The 16,794-nt window shown below is 39.2% G+C and overlaps 1 protein-coding gene across 3 annotated transcripts in view; it reads left to right on the top strand.

The window, feature by feature from the left end:
* Window positions 1–16,794, top strand: part of THSD7A (thrombospondin type 1 domain containing 7A) — a 461,702-nt gene that overhangs the window by 346,094 nt on the left and 98,814 nt on the right. For all 3 annotated transcript variants that reach the window (XM_081535379.1, XM_081535377.1, XM_081535378.1), the window contains exon 7: window positions 1,490–1,684. In XM_081535379.1, coding sequence (XP_081391505.1) covers window positions 1,490–1,684 — 195 coding nt within the window. The remainder of the gene's footprint in view (window positions 1–1,489; window positions 1,685–16,794) is intronic.

Raw genomic sequence — 16,794 nt, 5'->3', positions numbered from 1 at the left:
ATAAGCCAAACACAAAAGAGATCTCACAGGTCAGAGTAACTAAAGGAGAATGAATGATGCAATGATGACTCAGCTCCATTTTAGTGAGTCTTACTAGTGAGTGAGTAATAATTTAAAGCCTTGCAAGTAGTAATTGTTAACATGTAAGTGCATTATAATTGACTTTTGATTTTGCCTGATGATTTAAAGCCCTATAAACTAGTAGCTACTTAATATATTAGAGCATTTCCAATTGACTTTTGATTTTTTGTCTTGCTTTTCAAATACATGAATAAATGACTGTCCATTAAAATGATCCTCCTAACCCTCTATCAGTGACAAAGCTGAGTTGTCTGCTTATAACAATGAACAAAGGCAAGATTAGTCACCTTTTCTCATCTGAATGCATAATGCCTTAAAGCACACATTTCTGATACACTCGTCCAGAATTATGGATATAGTCTGTGGAAAAATAGGAGATTAATTTTGCTTGTTTGTATATTGTTTTACTCTGTTTGAATGACCTCATTAGCTCCTACACTTACCAGCTATGCAAAAGAGTTCAGACTTTTTTCATATTGTATTTTGATCATTTATTTATAATTATTCTAGATTTCTTTGGCATTTATTAACAGCAACAATATTTTCTTTCTCATTGGCCTTTTGTATATCTCACTTCATTCACTCAAATAACACCAAATAAGTGTTAACACCAGACTCTAGGGCTTTGTGGTAACAGGAAGAGTGAAGTGAGATGAAGCTAGAAAAGGAAGCAAGAGCCACGTGGTTTGAAGTCTCATAAACTTTTGAGAAATATAGCCTTTATCTTAAGAGCAAAAGGAAACTACTGAAGAGTTTTAAGCACTGGAGTGACAACATCTTACTTCTGCTATTTGCGTACCTTGTTTTTTTTCCCCCTTTCAAAATGGGATCGCTATAGCCAGTGGTTTTATAATACTGTCCTACTACTTATGCTTCCTATTTCCAGCTAACAAAGTCATTTTTAAATGAAAGAAAAAGATTGCCAGTTGCACAAAAATAAATTCCCAGGAGACACCAGAGTTTACAAATAGCGACTATGAGTTGGCTTCATGAAAACAAATGGTACATGCTATGGATAGAATCATTATTTGTGAATGATGGCTCATCTCCAACAATTAAATAAAGGGGGTAGACATATTTCACTGATGTTATTTATTGCAGAGATTAATATCTATAAACATCATTTCCTGGGCAGGTATTACAGCATAAAATAGTTGAAGCAATGTGTTTGATCTACACATCTAAGCACTGATAATAAAAAAAGCCTCATTTGGGGATCTATCTATTTATTCATTCCTGGTATTCTTTTAACATCTGGCTGTAGTAGACAGTGACTCCTTATTTTTTTTGGCTTTTAAGAGAGAACAAAAGGAAAGTAAGCTAATTTATTCTGGTGCCCATCTGGTTTCAGTTGCTCATTTTACATTATTTTAAAATGATGGACTGTTGGTGATGATGTCTTTCCCAGGAGAAGAAGTTGACAGACAGCTGTGCAGAGATGCCATCTTCCCCATCCCTGTTGCCTGCGATGTGCCCTGTCCCAAGGACTGTGTGCTCAGCATGTGGTCAACGTGGTCCTCGTGCTCCCACACCTGCTCAGGAAAAACCACAGAAGGAAAACAGATACGAGCGCGGTCCATCCTGGCCTATGCAGGAGAGGAAGGTAAGGTTTCCAGCTTCAGAAGGGACTCAGATCTCTTCCAGAAGCTGGTGTGTTTGTGTGTACAGCCCGGATACAGTGGTAGTTCCACAAAAATCAGCTTCCTGAAACCCAGCAAACCAAGGAGATTTCATACCTGTTGACATATTCGGCAGCTTGCTCCTGTTCCTTAATATTAACCTTGAACATAGATCTTTAGTAAAAGAGAAAAGACTTTGAAAAGTGAATTCACTTTTCCTTTCCTCCCTCCTAATAACTCAGGTTCTTTCTACTTCAAAGTGTTAAACTTGTGGAGAAATCTGAAAATGACTCCTTAAGTTCCAAATGTCAGGTTTCATTGTTTTCTCTCTATTTCAGCAGTCAGTTTTTCCCAGTGAAATCCTATTCTACCTTCTCATAAATACTAAACTTTATTTAAAATAGTCACCACCATGACTATTGCTTGACTGAAAATGACATGGATTTTCTACCATTCAGTTTTCTGAACATAGGCTCTGAGTCTCATATGTAGATTGTGTTCACTTTTAAAATATGTTGCTCCTAAATCACTTCATGCTATTGGGTGAATAAAGCACAAGTTTTTCATATATTCATACCATGCAAGTTCCATTGTCAAGAAATACAAGGCTCTTGGTAATTGTCTCTCAAGTTTGTAGCTGAATGCTAATTTGGCCTCTGTGTGACTGGGTGATATAATGTCATACTTAATCTTGTCATTCTGGAAAATAACACAGGAGTAAGGAAAACACAGAAATAAGTCAAGTTCTGTCACGTGTCGCATGTTCTGTCTCAAGAATATAGGCATGTGTTATTTAAATATTATCAGGCTGAATGAATATTCTCATTCACATTTAACACTAGTTAATGATTTCTATTTATAGTAAGCACATGTTTCTTTATGTATACCCTCAGTTAATTAATTTTAGAAGAGTTATCACATTGCTTATTTCATTTTTCTGTTTATGAAACATTTTAGCAATAGAAATCTGCTAGTGTTCTTTTTTAATCAAATTTGCTATCTTTGTATGTGCAAAAATATAACTATGTTGGCCTTAAGGCATAGGAGAAAATTTAATGTATTTAAAAAAGTCAACCTATGAGAAAATTTAGAATTTTTTAAGTGTCCAAACACTTTTTTCTTGTCACCTCAATATAAATGTAATTTTTTGCTTCCAAAATAAGAATGTATCTGTGGAACCTAATAGAAAAAATAGAACCTTTCCAAGAAAAAATTATATTCCTTATGTTGTCAAACAATAACTCTAACCTTGTATAGATTATATTCAGACTTCACACTCTATCAGCTCGAATTATGTCTTGGGCTTCATTAAAATTAGATCTGTGGTCACCCTGCTTCCTATAAATCCATTATACTCTGCAGACACTTGCTGTGTGACTAGTAATGAGTGACTTTTCGCCCCATGAGTCACATGGCTGAGATTTTGCTATGCTTGCAGAACTCACCAGATCGTTATTTCCGTAGACATGATGCTTCACACTGAAAGGTCATGAAATGCTTTAAATGCAGGAATTTATGGTTGCTCTTTGGTTTGTATCATCTGCTTAGTTTGAAAGGATGGGACTTGGATAATTTTTAATGAAGGCTAACAGCTGCATCATAAGAAACACAGGCTGGAGAATTATAAATGTGTAAATAGTTAATCATAAATGTGAGGTGAAAGTCGCTCAGTCGTGTCCAACTCTTTGAGACCCTGTGGACTATACAGTCCATGAAATTTTCCAGACCGGAATACTGGAGTACATTTCTCTTCTCCAGGGGATCTCCCCAACCCAGGGATCCAACCCAGGTCTCCCACATTGCAGACAGATTCTTTACCAGTTGAGCCATAAGGGAAGCCCGTGAACTCAAAACATTGTTTTAAGTGGAAACTGTAGAGGAGATTCAGTCAATGGGGAATCTGCTGTTATTTGTCTCTGTTAATAACACCTACAGAAACTGGTATCATTATGTGAAATATTTAATGAAGAATTTGTCTTTCAAAGACAATTTAACACCTGTTATTTGCTTGACACTGAAACACGTTTTCTTTCCTTCAAAATAAGTCTTTTCTAATTCTGAAGCTATCTTTTAAATGATTTAGAAACTAATTTGCAGCAAGTTTTAAAATACATTTCCCTGCCAATTAGATAACCTTTTTATAATTCTGCACAAAAGCAATTTTTTCTATTATTCCCCAAGAATTAATATTTTGTATGTGTCATGTGTGCATGTATCTAAGTCGCTTCAGTTGTTTCTGACTCTGCGACACTGTGGACCGTCGCCCACCAGGCTCCTCTGCCCATGGGTTTCTCTAGGCAAGAATACTGGAGTGGGTTGCCATACCTGCCTCCAAGAGATCTTCCCAACCCAAGGATCAAATGTCTCCATCATTAGCAGATGGGTTCTTTACCACTAGCGCTACCTGGGAAGCCTGATTTTCTAAATTATCTGTGGATCAGAATATTACTGTGATAAACTTAAGGGTAAAGATCACATTAATAAAATTATGTATTGATTGTTTAGACATGAAATTAAATGATTTTCTGGTGAAATAACTTACAGGAAAAGTCCATGTGCAAAGCATTTATCTGGATTTACAAAATAAATACTGTAACCTATTCATTTGTACTTTTATCTCAGTAAAAATGTCACCATTATACATTATACTGAAGATTATATAGCCTCTGTATTAATGAAGTCAAAATTGTACTGCAGTAAGCTCATAAATTCAGTAACTTAATAGAACAATTATTTTGGGAATTTTGCTACAGTGACAAGTAACTCGCCTGGACAGTCTGTCCTCCATGAAATGTCTCAGCATTGCACCTCCGTATGAAAGCCTACCTCACAATCTTCATGCCAGAGGAAGAAGATAGCTGGGGACTCTGTTTTAAGAAAGTCAGCAATTAAATTCTTTCATCCAGAGTGATTTATATCATTTCAATTGACATTTCATTATCAAAAGTGAAAAGTGAAAAGAAAGTGAAGTTGCTCAGTCGTGTCCAACTCTTTGCAACCCCATGGACTGTAGCCTACCTACAGTCCTCAGTCCATGGAATTTTCCAGGCAAGAGTACTGGAGTGGGTTGCCCATTTCCTTCTCCAGGAGATCTTCCCAACCCAGGGATCAAACCCAGGTCTCCTGCACTGCAGGCAGATGCTTTACCATTTGAGCCAGCAGGGAAGCCGCATTATCAAAGCAGGTCACATAATCATGACTTGAATTTGAACCTAATTTCAGCAGGGGCAGGAGAAATACATTGCTACTGTATGCTGGAAAGAAAGGAGTGCTGGCTACTGATCTTACCCCTGGTTTATCAGCCTTTTTTTGTATATGTGTCTGTGTATCTACCTCATGTCTGTATGTATCAATATCCATGTGTGTATATATAAGTGTGTGAGATAGAGGAGTATTCCATATGACCCCAATGAACCAGACACACTCTCCATCGTTAAAATGTTATGACTCATTATTTTCTTATTCCTGTTAAAAGAATGGTAAAATAATAGAATAGCACCTTCCTTTACCTGATGCTCTACTTTCTTTTCCCTTTCCTTCCTGTCCTTTCTAGGCTCTTTAGCTCCCTTCATGAACAGTTTTATCTGCAAAGTTATTAAGTGGAGCCAAACAGTTGAGCATCTGTGCCAGCAGGTGGGCAGGAGGGGGGGCCTGTAGTGATCCAGGGTGGGTTGTCGGAGCCCAGCTTGAGTGAGATGGGCATCCCCAGTGAGAAAAGGGTGGCCTGACATGAAGTGTCAGGGACACTGAGAAGTCTAAAGGGAGGGACACATGGATTGCACAAGAGAGTAAAAGCAGCGACCCAACACAGGATGCCAGGGCACAAGCGGGATGAAGAGGGATTCTCAGCATTGAGGAAACCAGCCCAGTGGGGTGGGTCGGAGCCAAGCAGGGTTGAGGAGGGTTTCAATAAGGTGGAATGGTTGAATGCAGGGTGTCCAATTATGAGCAAAGTGATGAAGATGACCATGGGTAGGGCAGTGAAGATGGCAGTGGGAGATTGGTGAGGGGAGTTGGTTGACCAAATAGGTACATCTATTAACATAATAGTTGGGTTTCTTATTGCTAAAGAAGGGAGTTTTGAATAGTTAAGAAAGAAAACTAGAGTAAACCTTGTTGCATTATACTGGAATTTGAAGTTATCAGTGTGAATTCATGGTGTTCAATTTGTAAATCTAGACATGAAAATGAAAGTGTAGTCACTCAGTCGTGTCCAACTCTTTGCAACCCCATCGACTATACAGCCCATGGGATTCTCTAGGCCAGAATAGTGAAATGGGTAGCCTTTCCCTTCTCCAGGAGATCTTCCCAACCCAGGGATCAAACCCAGGTCTCCCACCTTGCAGGCGGATTCTTTACCATCTGAGCCACCAGGGAAACCCAAAATTGCTGGAGTGGGTAGCCTTCTCCAGGGGATCTTCCCAACCCAGAAATTGAACCAGGGTCTCCTACATTGCAGGCGAATTCTTTACCAATAGAGCTATCAGAGAAGTCCTAGATATAGAAATACATAAACTTCAAATATAAGTATGATATATATTCATATTATAGACATACATGTGTTAGCTCTGTTCACTGAAATGACATCAGAGCAGTGGGACCCTATTAGCAGTAAGTACATTCAGCACTGAGATCTTGATGTCTAATACCATCCTCCAATGAAAGGAGCCAGGGCTTCTTGGAGAAATAGCTAATTCTAGGGCTGGGATAGCAAAAGTACAAGATGTGCCTGGAGGATCTTGTGCCAGAAAGAAAAGAATAGGAAAATATGTCAAAAGGTCACACTATTGTATATATAAAATAGATAACTAATAAGGACCTACCATATAGCATAGAGAACTCTACTCAATATTCTGTAACAACCTATATGTGAAAAGAATCTGGAAAAAAAGTGGATACACACACACACACACATATATTTATATATATATATATATATAACTGAATCACTTTGCTTTATACCTGAAGCTAACACAACATTGTAAACCAACTCTACTCCAATATAAAATAAAAGTGAAATTAAAAAAAGGAAGCTAGCTTGAAGAGTCTCCCACTGGCCACATACAGGAGCAATGTGAATGCAAATTAATAATAATAGCTATTTATATACATTAAATAAGATAGGAAACCATGAATCCATACTTGATATAAATAAATTAATGGAAAGTCTGATGAAGAGCATTATATTGAAAGGTTGTTGCTGGTGAGGCCCTCAGGGTTGTGTCAAAACTCCCAAGGCCATACCTTTTCTTTCAGTGACAAACAAATTAAATTCTGACCCTGTGGGCAAGCTCAAAATGGGAGCTTACAGGAGAGCAGTCTGAAGAACCTTAAAAGCCTTTTGAGTATCTGGAGACCAAACCAGTTTGTCAGTTTGAGCCTGTTGAGTTTCAGCTGTAAGTTTATATAAAGGCCGGGCAAGTTCCCCATAACCTGGAATCCAAATGCAACAGTAGCCTGTGATTCCCAAAAATCCTCTCAGTTGTCTTAAAGTCATAGGTAGGGGATGATTTAGTATAGGTTTAATTCTCTTGGGGCCTATGGCCCTAGTCCCTTCTGATATAATTAGGCCCAGATATCTAACAGATTGTTGACAAAGCTGAGCCTTTTTTCTTGATGCCTTGTAACCGCAGCCTGCCAGAAAGTTTAAGAAATCTTCTGAGGCTTGTGAACAAGCTTCCTCTGACTCAGCACAGAGCAAAATATCATCTACATATTGTAACACCACCACTTCAGAACTATTAAAGTTTTGTAGATCCCGTGACAAACTTTGTCCAAATAAGTGAGGACTGTCACGAAATCCCTGGGGCAAAACTGTCCAGGTGAACTGAGAAGCTGGCTGCATAGGGTCTTCAAAGGCAAATAGAAATTGACTTTCCTCCGCCAAAGGCACTGAATAGAAGGCATCTTTCAAATCAATTACTGAGAAATATTTGGCTCCTTCAGGAATTTCAGACAATAGAGTATAAGGATTAGGCACCATGGGGTGTAAAGGAACTACAGCCTCATTTATTATTCATAAATCTTGAACTAGTCTCCATTTACCATTTGATTTCGTTATACCCAAAATAGGAGTGTTGCATGGACTGTTACAAGGAATTAATAGTCCCTGCTCCTTTCCATTCTCAGTGATGGGTTTTAACCCTTCCTTAACCTCAGGTTTCAGTGGATACTGTTTTTTATGTGGAAATAAGTGTGGGTCTTTGAGCTTAACAACTACAGAAATAGCATTTTGTGCCTGACCCACAGATTTTCCGTCAGCCCATACTATAGGATTTACATTTTGTTCAGTTAAAGGGAGAGAAAGGAAGGGCTCCATATTCGTGAAAACAGAGGCTTGGGCCTTCCTCAGTATATCCCTCCCCAAAAGGGGTGAGGGCGATTCTGGCACGATCAGAAACTCGTGTGAAAATAGCACCGAATCCCAGTCACAACTGACAGAAACACAGAAGTAATACCTTTTGGCTCGTCCAGACAGTCCCATTACGGAAGCGGATCAAGAAGAAAGTGGGCCAGGGGCTTCAGTAAGCACGGAGTAAGTTGCCTCAGTATCTAAAAGGAAATCGTTGGATTGGCCTCCCACAGTTATTAATACCCGGGGTTCCTCAGGTGTAATTAGGACGGGAGCTTGTGTGGGGACCCCTGGGCACCTTCAGTCCTGATTGTCTTGAGAGTCCGACCCCTGAAACCTACGTCTCTGGGGGCAGTCTCTCTTCCAATGTGGTCTTTTGCAGAGCGGACATGGAGCCGGGGGCGGCTTAGATGCCTGAGGGCAATCTCACTTGAGGTGCCCCTCCTTTCCACAGTAATAGCAAGCCTATCCCTTTTTACCTGGGTCCCTCTAGGCATTTTTCTCAGGCTGTTTAAGAACAGTTCTTACAGCCATTGTGAAGGCTTCTGCCTGTTCCTTTGTCTTTTTCTGCCTTTCTTTCTTTTCCTCATATTCCCTACCATAATAGACTCTCTGAGCCAGTTGTAACAGATTATCTAAAGACTGGTTATGTCCTTACACCCGTTTTAATAGCTTACAGCAGATATCTGGAGCCGACTGAGTGAGAAATCTATCTTTTAAGATCACTTTTCCCTCCTCACTTTCGGGACCAATCTCCGTGAATCTGCGAAGGGCTTCTCTCAGTCTGTCTAGGAATTTACCAGGAGCTTCCTTCTCCTCCTGTTCTATGTTTGCCAGTTTGTCATAGTTTAAAGGCTTAGCATGCACCTGCCTGAGTCCTTCAAGAATGCATCTGACAAAGTGACTCTGATCCCACCTTCCTTTAGCTGTGTTGTAGTCCCAGTCTGGTGCTATAGTTGGGACCACCTGATTCCCAGTGGGGAGGGTGGCTATCTCGTCCTCCCTCTTCCCTACTAATTCATTACCAAGCCATTCATCTCCGTAAGCAACCGCTTTCCCCAAAACTCGACTCTATGAGTCAGCGTTTGTCCCAAGATACACATCACATCCTTCCAAGTAAGGTCATAAAGCAGAGTAACACCTTTAAAAGCTCTAATATATTTTTCTGGGTCCTCTAAATAGTCTCCCAGATCTTCTTTAATTTTTTGTGTTTCTTGATAAGAAAAAGGCTTACTAACTCTCATAGACTTATTATTTCTTCCGGTGGGTGCTTCATGAAGAGGCAACAGCTTGTGCGGCTGTTCCTCAGCCTCTCTGGCTGCTCTGCGCATATGATCCTAGGGATAGGTTGGAGAAACCTGCTTTTCTTTATCTTCTTGTCTCTTGTCTCCCATCTCATTTCTTACTTCGATGGTTTGAATTTCTACTGAAACCAGAGTAGTCTGAGGTCATACTGAGACAGGAGTTGTTTGGACCTCTACATGGGCAGTTTGAATCTCAGTTTGGGTTTCCACTGAGACCAAGGCAACCCTTCTTGGGGGGTTCTCTGGCTTTCAGTTTGTTCAGTTGGGAGCCCCGGGTACGGGGGCAAAGTAGGAGGACAGGAGGGAGCTGAAGGAGTCACACCCAAATTTATACCCTTAGGACACAAGTCTGGCATATTTCGCAGAGAGAAAAAGGGCAACACATATGCTACTTCTACCCATTTCCCTTGTTTTCTACAGAACCGGTCTAATTGTAAAACAGTATTATACTTAAGAGACCCGCCAACTGGCCACCATTCGCTGTCCTCCATTGGGTACCGCGGCCATGCATTATCACATAGGAAGACCAGGTGTGTCTTCTTTAAGCCCTGGGGATCAAATCTATCCCAGTTTTTCAGGATACAGTTCAAAGGAGTGAGGCTGGAATTGTTAGCTCCCGTAGACAGACTTTACACCAAAGCTTTTCTTTCCTGGTCGGACTTAGTCTGCTCCTTACCGACGCAGGCGCCGTACTCGTCCCTCTTGGTTCTACCACCAAGACGGGGTGGGGATGCACTAGGGGTAAACCTGATGGCATCCCTGACTGACATCCAGTTCCTCACCGTTAAAACCTTGCTTGCCTCTGATGCCACCCGGGGTGCAATCAGAGTAACCTTCCGGAATGCCTCCCAGGCTAAAACCGCTGGGGGAGACATTCGTCACCTGAGGGCCTATGCACAACCCGGAGTATATTCCTGACCACAATAAGACCGATATGAACATAAAACTGAGATGTTCCTTCCAAGCGTCACCACACCAGTATAAGAGCCTCCTCTGGTCCATTAAGAGCCAGTGTTACCAAAGGAGAAAAAAACCCATTGCAGTTCCAATCTGAGTAACCTTTAACCTCAGAGATGCTCTTGGAGCTAGAGTTCCATCTAGCTTCCGAACTTTTGATTCCTAGTGAGGCTAGGTGCTTCCTGACTACCAACCCCAAGTTTGGGACCTAAGTAACAGTACACAGTAACAGCATAGATCACAAGTCTCTTGAAAGTCTATGACCCCACAGATAGGTTAGTACTTCTGATTTTCAAGGAGTTATGAAATGGTCAAAGAGACCGAAAAGTTTGACCGAGAAAGGAAAGTTCGGTCCACATGCTTTGCCCATTTTTGGTCGGTCCCCGAAGGAGACATTAGGTGCCTCTTGGCATTGGCAGGTGGGTGTAAACTCCCGACAGGTTTCTGCCATGAGCCGTATGAGGTCACCACAGAACCGCAGAGCAGGGCTCTTTACTGCTTCGTGCAGGGCGTGTCATTTATTCACACAAGCACACCATAGAGTTAGTAAGGTACAGCAGAAAACATGTTTGCTAGGAGAACAAAGAACTCGAGCTCCAAGCATCCTTACCTTGTCCTGAAGAATCCCGGACGAACCCCCAAGATGAAAGATTGTTGCTGGACCACGAAAAGACGGCCGGGATTCTTGGCCTCCGGAGGAGAAGAATTCAATCTGGGGCCAGAGACGAGGCTTGATCGCTCAGAGCTTTTGTGTGATAGAGTTTATTAAAGTATAAAAGGGATAGAGAAAGCTTTTGACATAGGCATCAGAAGGGGGCAGAAAGAGTACCCCCTTGCTAGTGTTAGCAATGGAATTATATATTTCTTAATTAATTATTACACTGAATCAAAAGAATGTCTGGAGATTGTAAAGACCTCACCAGACCCACTCCCATAAGTTACACTTTAGGATAACAGGATTAGCCTTTGACAATAGAAAGATCCTCCAAACCCACTCCCATAATATACATTCTAAGATATCAGGATTAGTCAGAAGGTTTTCAGGAAGGAGAAACTGTCTTCCAGCTGGATACATAGTTGTTGTATAATCCCTAGTACAGAGTTTAAACTGAGTTGTGTATTTGACTAAGACTAAGGAATGCAGAGGAAAAAAAAGTTTGTCTTTTTTTCCTCCTTGAGAATTCCAGACCCCTCTCTCCGTGGGGACCCCTAGACTTCTTATCAACCTGCCTGGGAAATGACTCTCTCAATATTTACAGTCTTAAGTATCCTTCTAATGAAGAAGTTTGACAGACACTATGTTAATCCAGTAATCAAAGTTTATATCATCAGTAATGGGGCAAATACAAAGGATGTGTTCTTGGTGTGGTACAATGAGAGCATGATGTCATGTCTGTACTGTCCCTGTCAAAGATGCATACTGGAGAATCTGATCATGCGGGAACATCTGGCAAACCCTATCTGGAAGATATTCTACAAAATAACTGGCCCCTAATCTTCAAAAGTGTCTGCTAAGTTATGAAAATTAAGGAAAGATTGAGAAAGATTGAAGGAAACTAGCCGGACATTGGAGAAGGCAATGGCAACCCACTCCAGTACTCTTTCCTGGAAAATCCCATGGATGGAGGAGCCCGGTAGGCTGCAATCCATGGGGTCCCTAAGAGTCAGACACGACTGAGCCGCATGGCTTCACTTTCACTTTTCACTTTCGTGCATTGGAGAAAGAAATGGCAACCCACTCCAGTGTTCTTCTTTCCTGGAGAATCCCAGGGATGGGGGAGCCTGGTGGGCTGCCGTCTATGGGGTCGCACAGGGTCGGACACAACTGAAGCGACTTAGCAGCAGCAGCAGCAGCAGCCAGACATAACCTCTAAATGTAACAGTTGATTCTGAATCAGGTCCTTTTACTATAAAATACGTTTTGAGATAATTGGCAAGTTTAAATGGGTCTGAGGATTGGATGGAAATAATACATCAGCATTAGTTGCCTAATCTTGAATATTGAATATGCTTATGTATAGGAAAATGCCCTTGATTGCAGGAAATACATACTGAAGTATTTCGGGTAATGGGGCATCATTTCAATAACTTCTTTCATATAATTGAGGGGAAAAAATTATTGGTAACATTTTAAATACTCCTATAGTTTTGAGGTTAGTTCAAAGTTAAACATAAAAAATAATAGAATAAAAACAATTTGAATACAATTGCTTTTCATATAAACTTTGAGTAACATTATGTAACCTATTATTTTGTGTATTGGCAGTACAAAAAAATGTCATAAAATACCTCTTACTGAAATATTGTCATTTGGAAACCAAATCACAAATGGCATAACTGAAGATAGTTAATATAAAAATATTTCTTTTCAACTTGAAAATAAAACTACGTGTATGTATCCTACTTCAAAAGCCTTGACTTTTGGTTAAATAAGATTAATAATTTGCTTTTAGATTTGTTTGACACTTTGATGGAAAAATCTTTGTATCATGTAAAAATACAGGATGGGTCCCAAGAGCTACTTTAGAATTATTTCAGGAATTCTAAAAGAATTCAATCCTTTAACACTTAAGTTTGACATACTTTTGATATAAATAGTAGTATATTGAATTTTTTAAAAAATTAAAAATTGATGTTATATTTATGACCTTCTCCATTTTTTAACTCATGTTGCAGGTTCTTAACAAACTTGGTTTAAAAGGAAAAATGATTTTCAGAGTGTTTTCCACCAAGTATAACAACAACTTCTGTTAGTTCTCATTATAGTCAATTATCTTTAAAAAGCAAGATATAAGAGAATATTTATTTTTGCAGAGTTCAGAGTGACCTGATATTATAACTTCAGCCAACTGTTAGTGTGTCTTTACACCTTCTTTGTACTTGCAGAAAATAGATGCAAATTGAAATAAAATTATGCCAGTTTTTCCTCAAATAATTAGTAGTCCTCAGAAGTTTTACTTTGCAGTATAAAATATTGAGGGGATAAATATTTCTGTTTTACCTTGTTTCATTTTTACAGTGAAATGATTTTAGTTCTGAGAACCAGGAAGTACTTCTATTTCCTACAGAAGGAATTTGAAGAGATCAGGATCTATTTTATGTGTACAGACTCACATAACTTTGACTTCTAAGTAAATACTGCCACTTCCCCATCTTCCTGCTACTGACTTTGAAAGAGCAGTTCTGCTTCAGTCTGTTCCTACATGACCACCACTTCAGTCGGTTCCTACAGTCCTACAGGACTTATACAGATTCTACTGTGTGATGTCTTTTGTCCCTTACTACAAAGGGAAAAAAATGGAGAGGGTGGTGGCTGCCTCAGTGTCTCTTGAGGTTCTCTGTGAGTAACGCACTTCCAGTTAAATTCCCTGAAATCATGCCATTGCCTTTCACCCACCTTTTACCTGCCGTCAAAGATATTAGGGCTGCAATAGCAGGCGAAGTTACAAGTGTCTTAAAATTGTAATTCACAGTACACTGTAACAGCCTCTTCTTACCCTGAGCCTGTCCACTTTTTTACCCTTATCATCAGTTACTCCCCTGTGTGAACTCTGCACTCCAGTTGACTGCATCAATATTGCTAATTCCCAGGGTCATACTTGCCTGAGTGCCTCAGCTTTTATTTAGTTTCTCTTCTGCTTAAATTAAATTTTCTCTTCCTTGTCTCCCTTCCCGGAACTCTGTTTATCGAACTCCTATTTCTGCAAAAGTCATCTCAATGCCTCATCTCAACAACCTTAGTCATTTTTAGTGTCCCCCAAACTAATGTAATTTTAAACTTTTGAATCCCAATTATACTAAATACCTCTTTTAACGTAATTGTCATATTTTTATCATTATATTATTGCATTCACCTAGAATTGTACTTAATTCTTTGCTTATATTATCACCCCTATACTTCTCTCCACTGCATTGTAAGATCCTTGAGAGTAGCAAGAATTATTTCTATTTCTAACCCCTCTAGACTATCCCTTGAAGCATAGGTAACCATTGCATATTGCAGTCAGTACATAGGTATTCAATTAATGTTTTGAAAAGGTTCTTGTTTAAAAAACCACTTATTTATTTTATTTATTTCTTTGGCTGTGCCAGGGTCTTAGTTGTGGTATGCAGGATCTTTAGTTGCAGCATGTGGGACTAGTTCCCTGACCAGGGATCGAACATGGGCCTCCTGCATTGGAAGCTCAGAGTCTTAGCCACTGTACCACAAGGGAAGTCCCTGAAAAGATTCTTTTTTTTTCTTTTCCAACCTGTCATCCACATTGTAAGGACTTCAATGCCATACTCAAAAACAACATAGCTCTGTTAAATGTCTCCTAACCAAGGTCTTTTGGGCTTGATGGTAAGGAGGAAAAGTCATTTTTAGTTTCTGAGAGAAGTTTTGCATAATATAGTTGGCATTTTTGTATGAACATGAAAGTTTATTTATATAACAGAATTTCATCCAAGTATTATAAAGTCTTTCCTTTTGGGGAAATGATACAAAGCCTAAATAGTCACATTAGTATGAAGCATATATTTTTATGTATAAGAGGATTTTTTAAAATATATATATACTTATCACTAATTTTGTCACGGGTGACATTTTATAATCTCAGTACTACAGGAATGGGAATATTCCCAGATGTCTGGAATTAAATCTTCCCGTAAATAATAAATAAATTCAGTATTATATCTATCAATTTTTCAACCATAAAAGTATTCCCCAAACAACATGACAATGCTGCAGTGACTGATTATCCAAGCCATGCTTTCCAAATTGCCACATCGTTATTATAATTAAGACCACACTGGGACTTATCTGTGCAAATATCTTGACATCACACCGAAAATGCTGATGTGGCTTTAATGTGGATTGGGGCAAGAAAATAAATAGTCTTTATGTTTGTAAACTTAACAGTTATCTTGCAGTTCCTGGACGCATTATGCTGATGTTGTAGAAGCTCTTTTCTTATTATTTTTTTCAAAACCAACCAGTCAATTCCAATGTCAAAAACGATTCAGAGTTTTAAAATCACAACTTATATAGCATATGTATATTCAAAGTAAAAATGGGGTAAGTAAAAACACACTATTCAATTGAGGAGGGGTAATTTCACTATTAAATAAGAAGATGGAGTTTTAAATGGTTATGTAAAATGAACACATTTTTCTACAGTTAGCACGTGTTTTACTGAGAAATACCGTTGGATAAATCTACAGCCTCAGGGAAGTAGATAATAAGAGTGCTCATTTACTTCTCCCCAATCCAATTAGTAGGTTTAGGAGTTGTCCCTATTCACATACTAAACTTCTTGCTCCCAGGGTTGCTGAGCTGTGTGATGGAAGATAGGATATGAGCTGTGACAGATATTTTCACCTTCATGAAGCTGGGGACAGTAATGAAATGCTGTTTAATACAGGTTATTCTGATGTTGATCCCATGTTCAACATTGCATAAGTGACTGTAAATTGCAGTTAAATTATCACATAAATTGCCTACTGATTTATACACTGAATAGAGGGATGTCCTTAGTCACAAATGAAATGATACCTGAAGATCAGCTCAGGGTGTGATTTTGCTTATTACTTTTACCCAGATCTCAAACTTTAGGAGCCATCCTCCATATTAGTGGTAGTTGCTCAGTTGTGTCTGACTCTGCGACCCCGTGGACTGTCGCCCGCCAGGTTCCTCTGTCCATGGGATACTCCAGGCAAGAATACTGGAGTGGGTTGCCGTTCCCTTCTCCAGGAGATCTTCCCAACCCAGGGATCAAATCCATGTCTCCTACCACATTAGGGTCACTAGCTATTGAATCACTTTTCTTAACGTTTTTAAACTTTTTAAAACTTGCTTTCCTAATATCTAAAACCTACCTCTTATTACGTTCAGTACTCCTCCACTTACTGTCACAAATATGTGTGATGAACACCCAAGGTTCCAGCATTCCATGTGAACAAACAGTTATTTTCTATTCTTAAAATGAAATCCAGAGACTACATAAGTGTGACTAGATCAAATTGTCAATAAAGTTAACAATAAATTCCTCCTAATACTCTCTTTTTAACAGGATAAAGCTTTTTATTTTCAGAGCTCGCATTACAAATAGCATTTCAGTTCAATTCAGTCGCTCAGTCGTGTCCGATTCTTCGCAACCCCATGAATTGCAGCATGCAGCACAAATAGCATTTAGGTAAAAACAAAAAAACACTGGACTCCATAAATTCCTAACTGTTCCTGTGACTGCATCATTTAAGCTGTATGGACTCATCCCCTTCATAATTTTTAACTTGTTCAGCAGCTATGGATATAAAATGAAATCCCACCTATAAAGTACCTATAATGGGGCCAACATGTTAAAAAAGAGTTCCATATTCACAACTCTACATCACATTCTATTGATTAAAGAACATATGTGTTTTACCCTTTTGCATCTCTGTAATTACTGCATCTTATATTAGGTTCATTTTAAAATCACTGTGGCCAAACAGCAGTTATAAT

Source organism: Giraffa tippelskirchi, chromosome 10 (genome assembly GCF_054371585.1).
Source record: "Giraffa tippelskirchi isolate mGirTip1 chromosome 10, T2T-mGirTip1v1.2.pri, whole genome shotgun sequence".
In the NCBI taxonomy this organism is placed as follows: Eukaryota; Metazoa; Chordata; class Mammalia; order Artiodactyla; family Giraffidae; genus Giraffa; species Giraffa tippelskirchi.
Note: the sequence above shows the minus strand (reverse complement) of the source record. Positions and strands in the feature narration are given on the sequence as shown.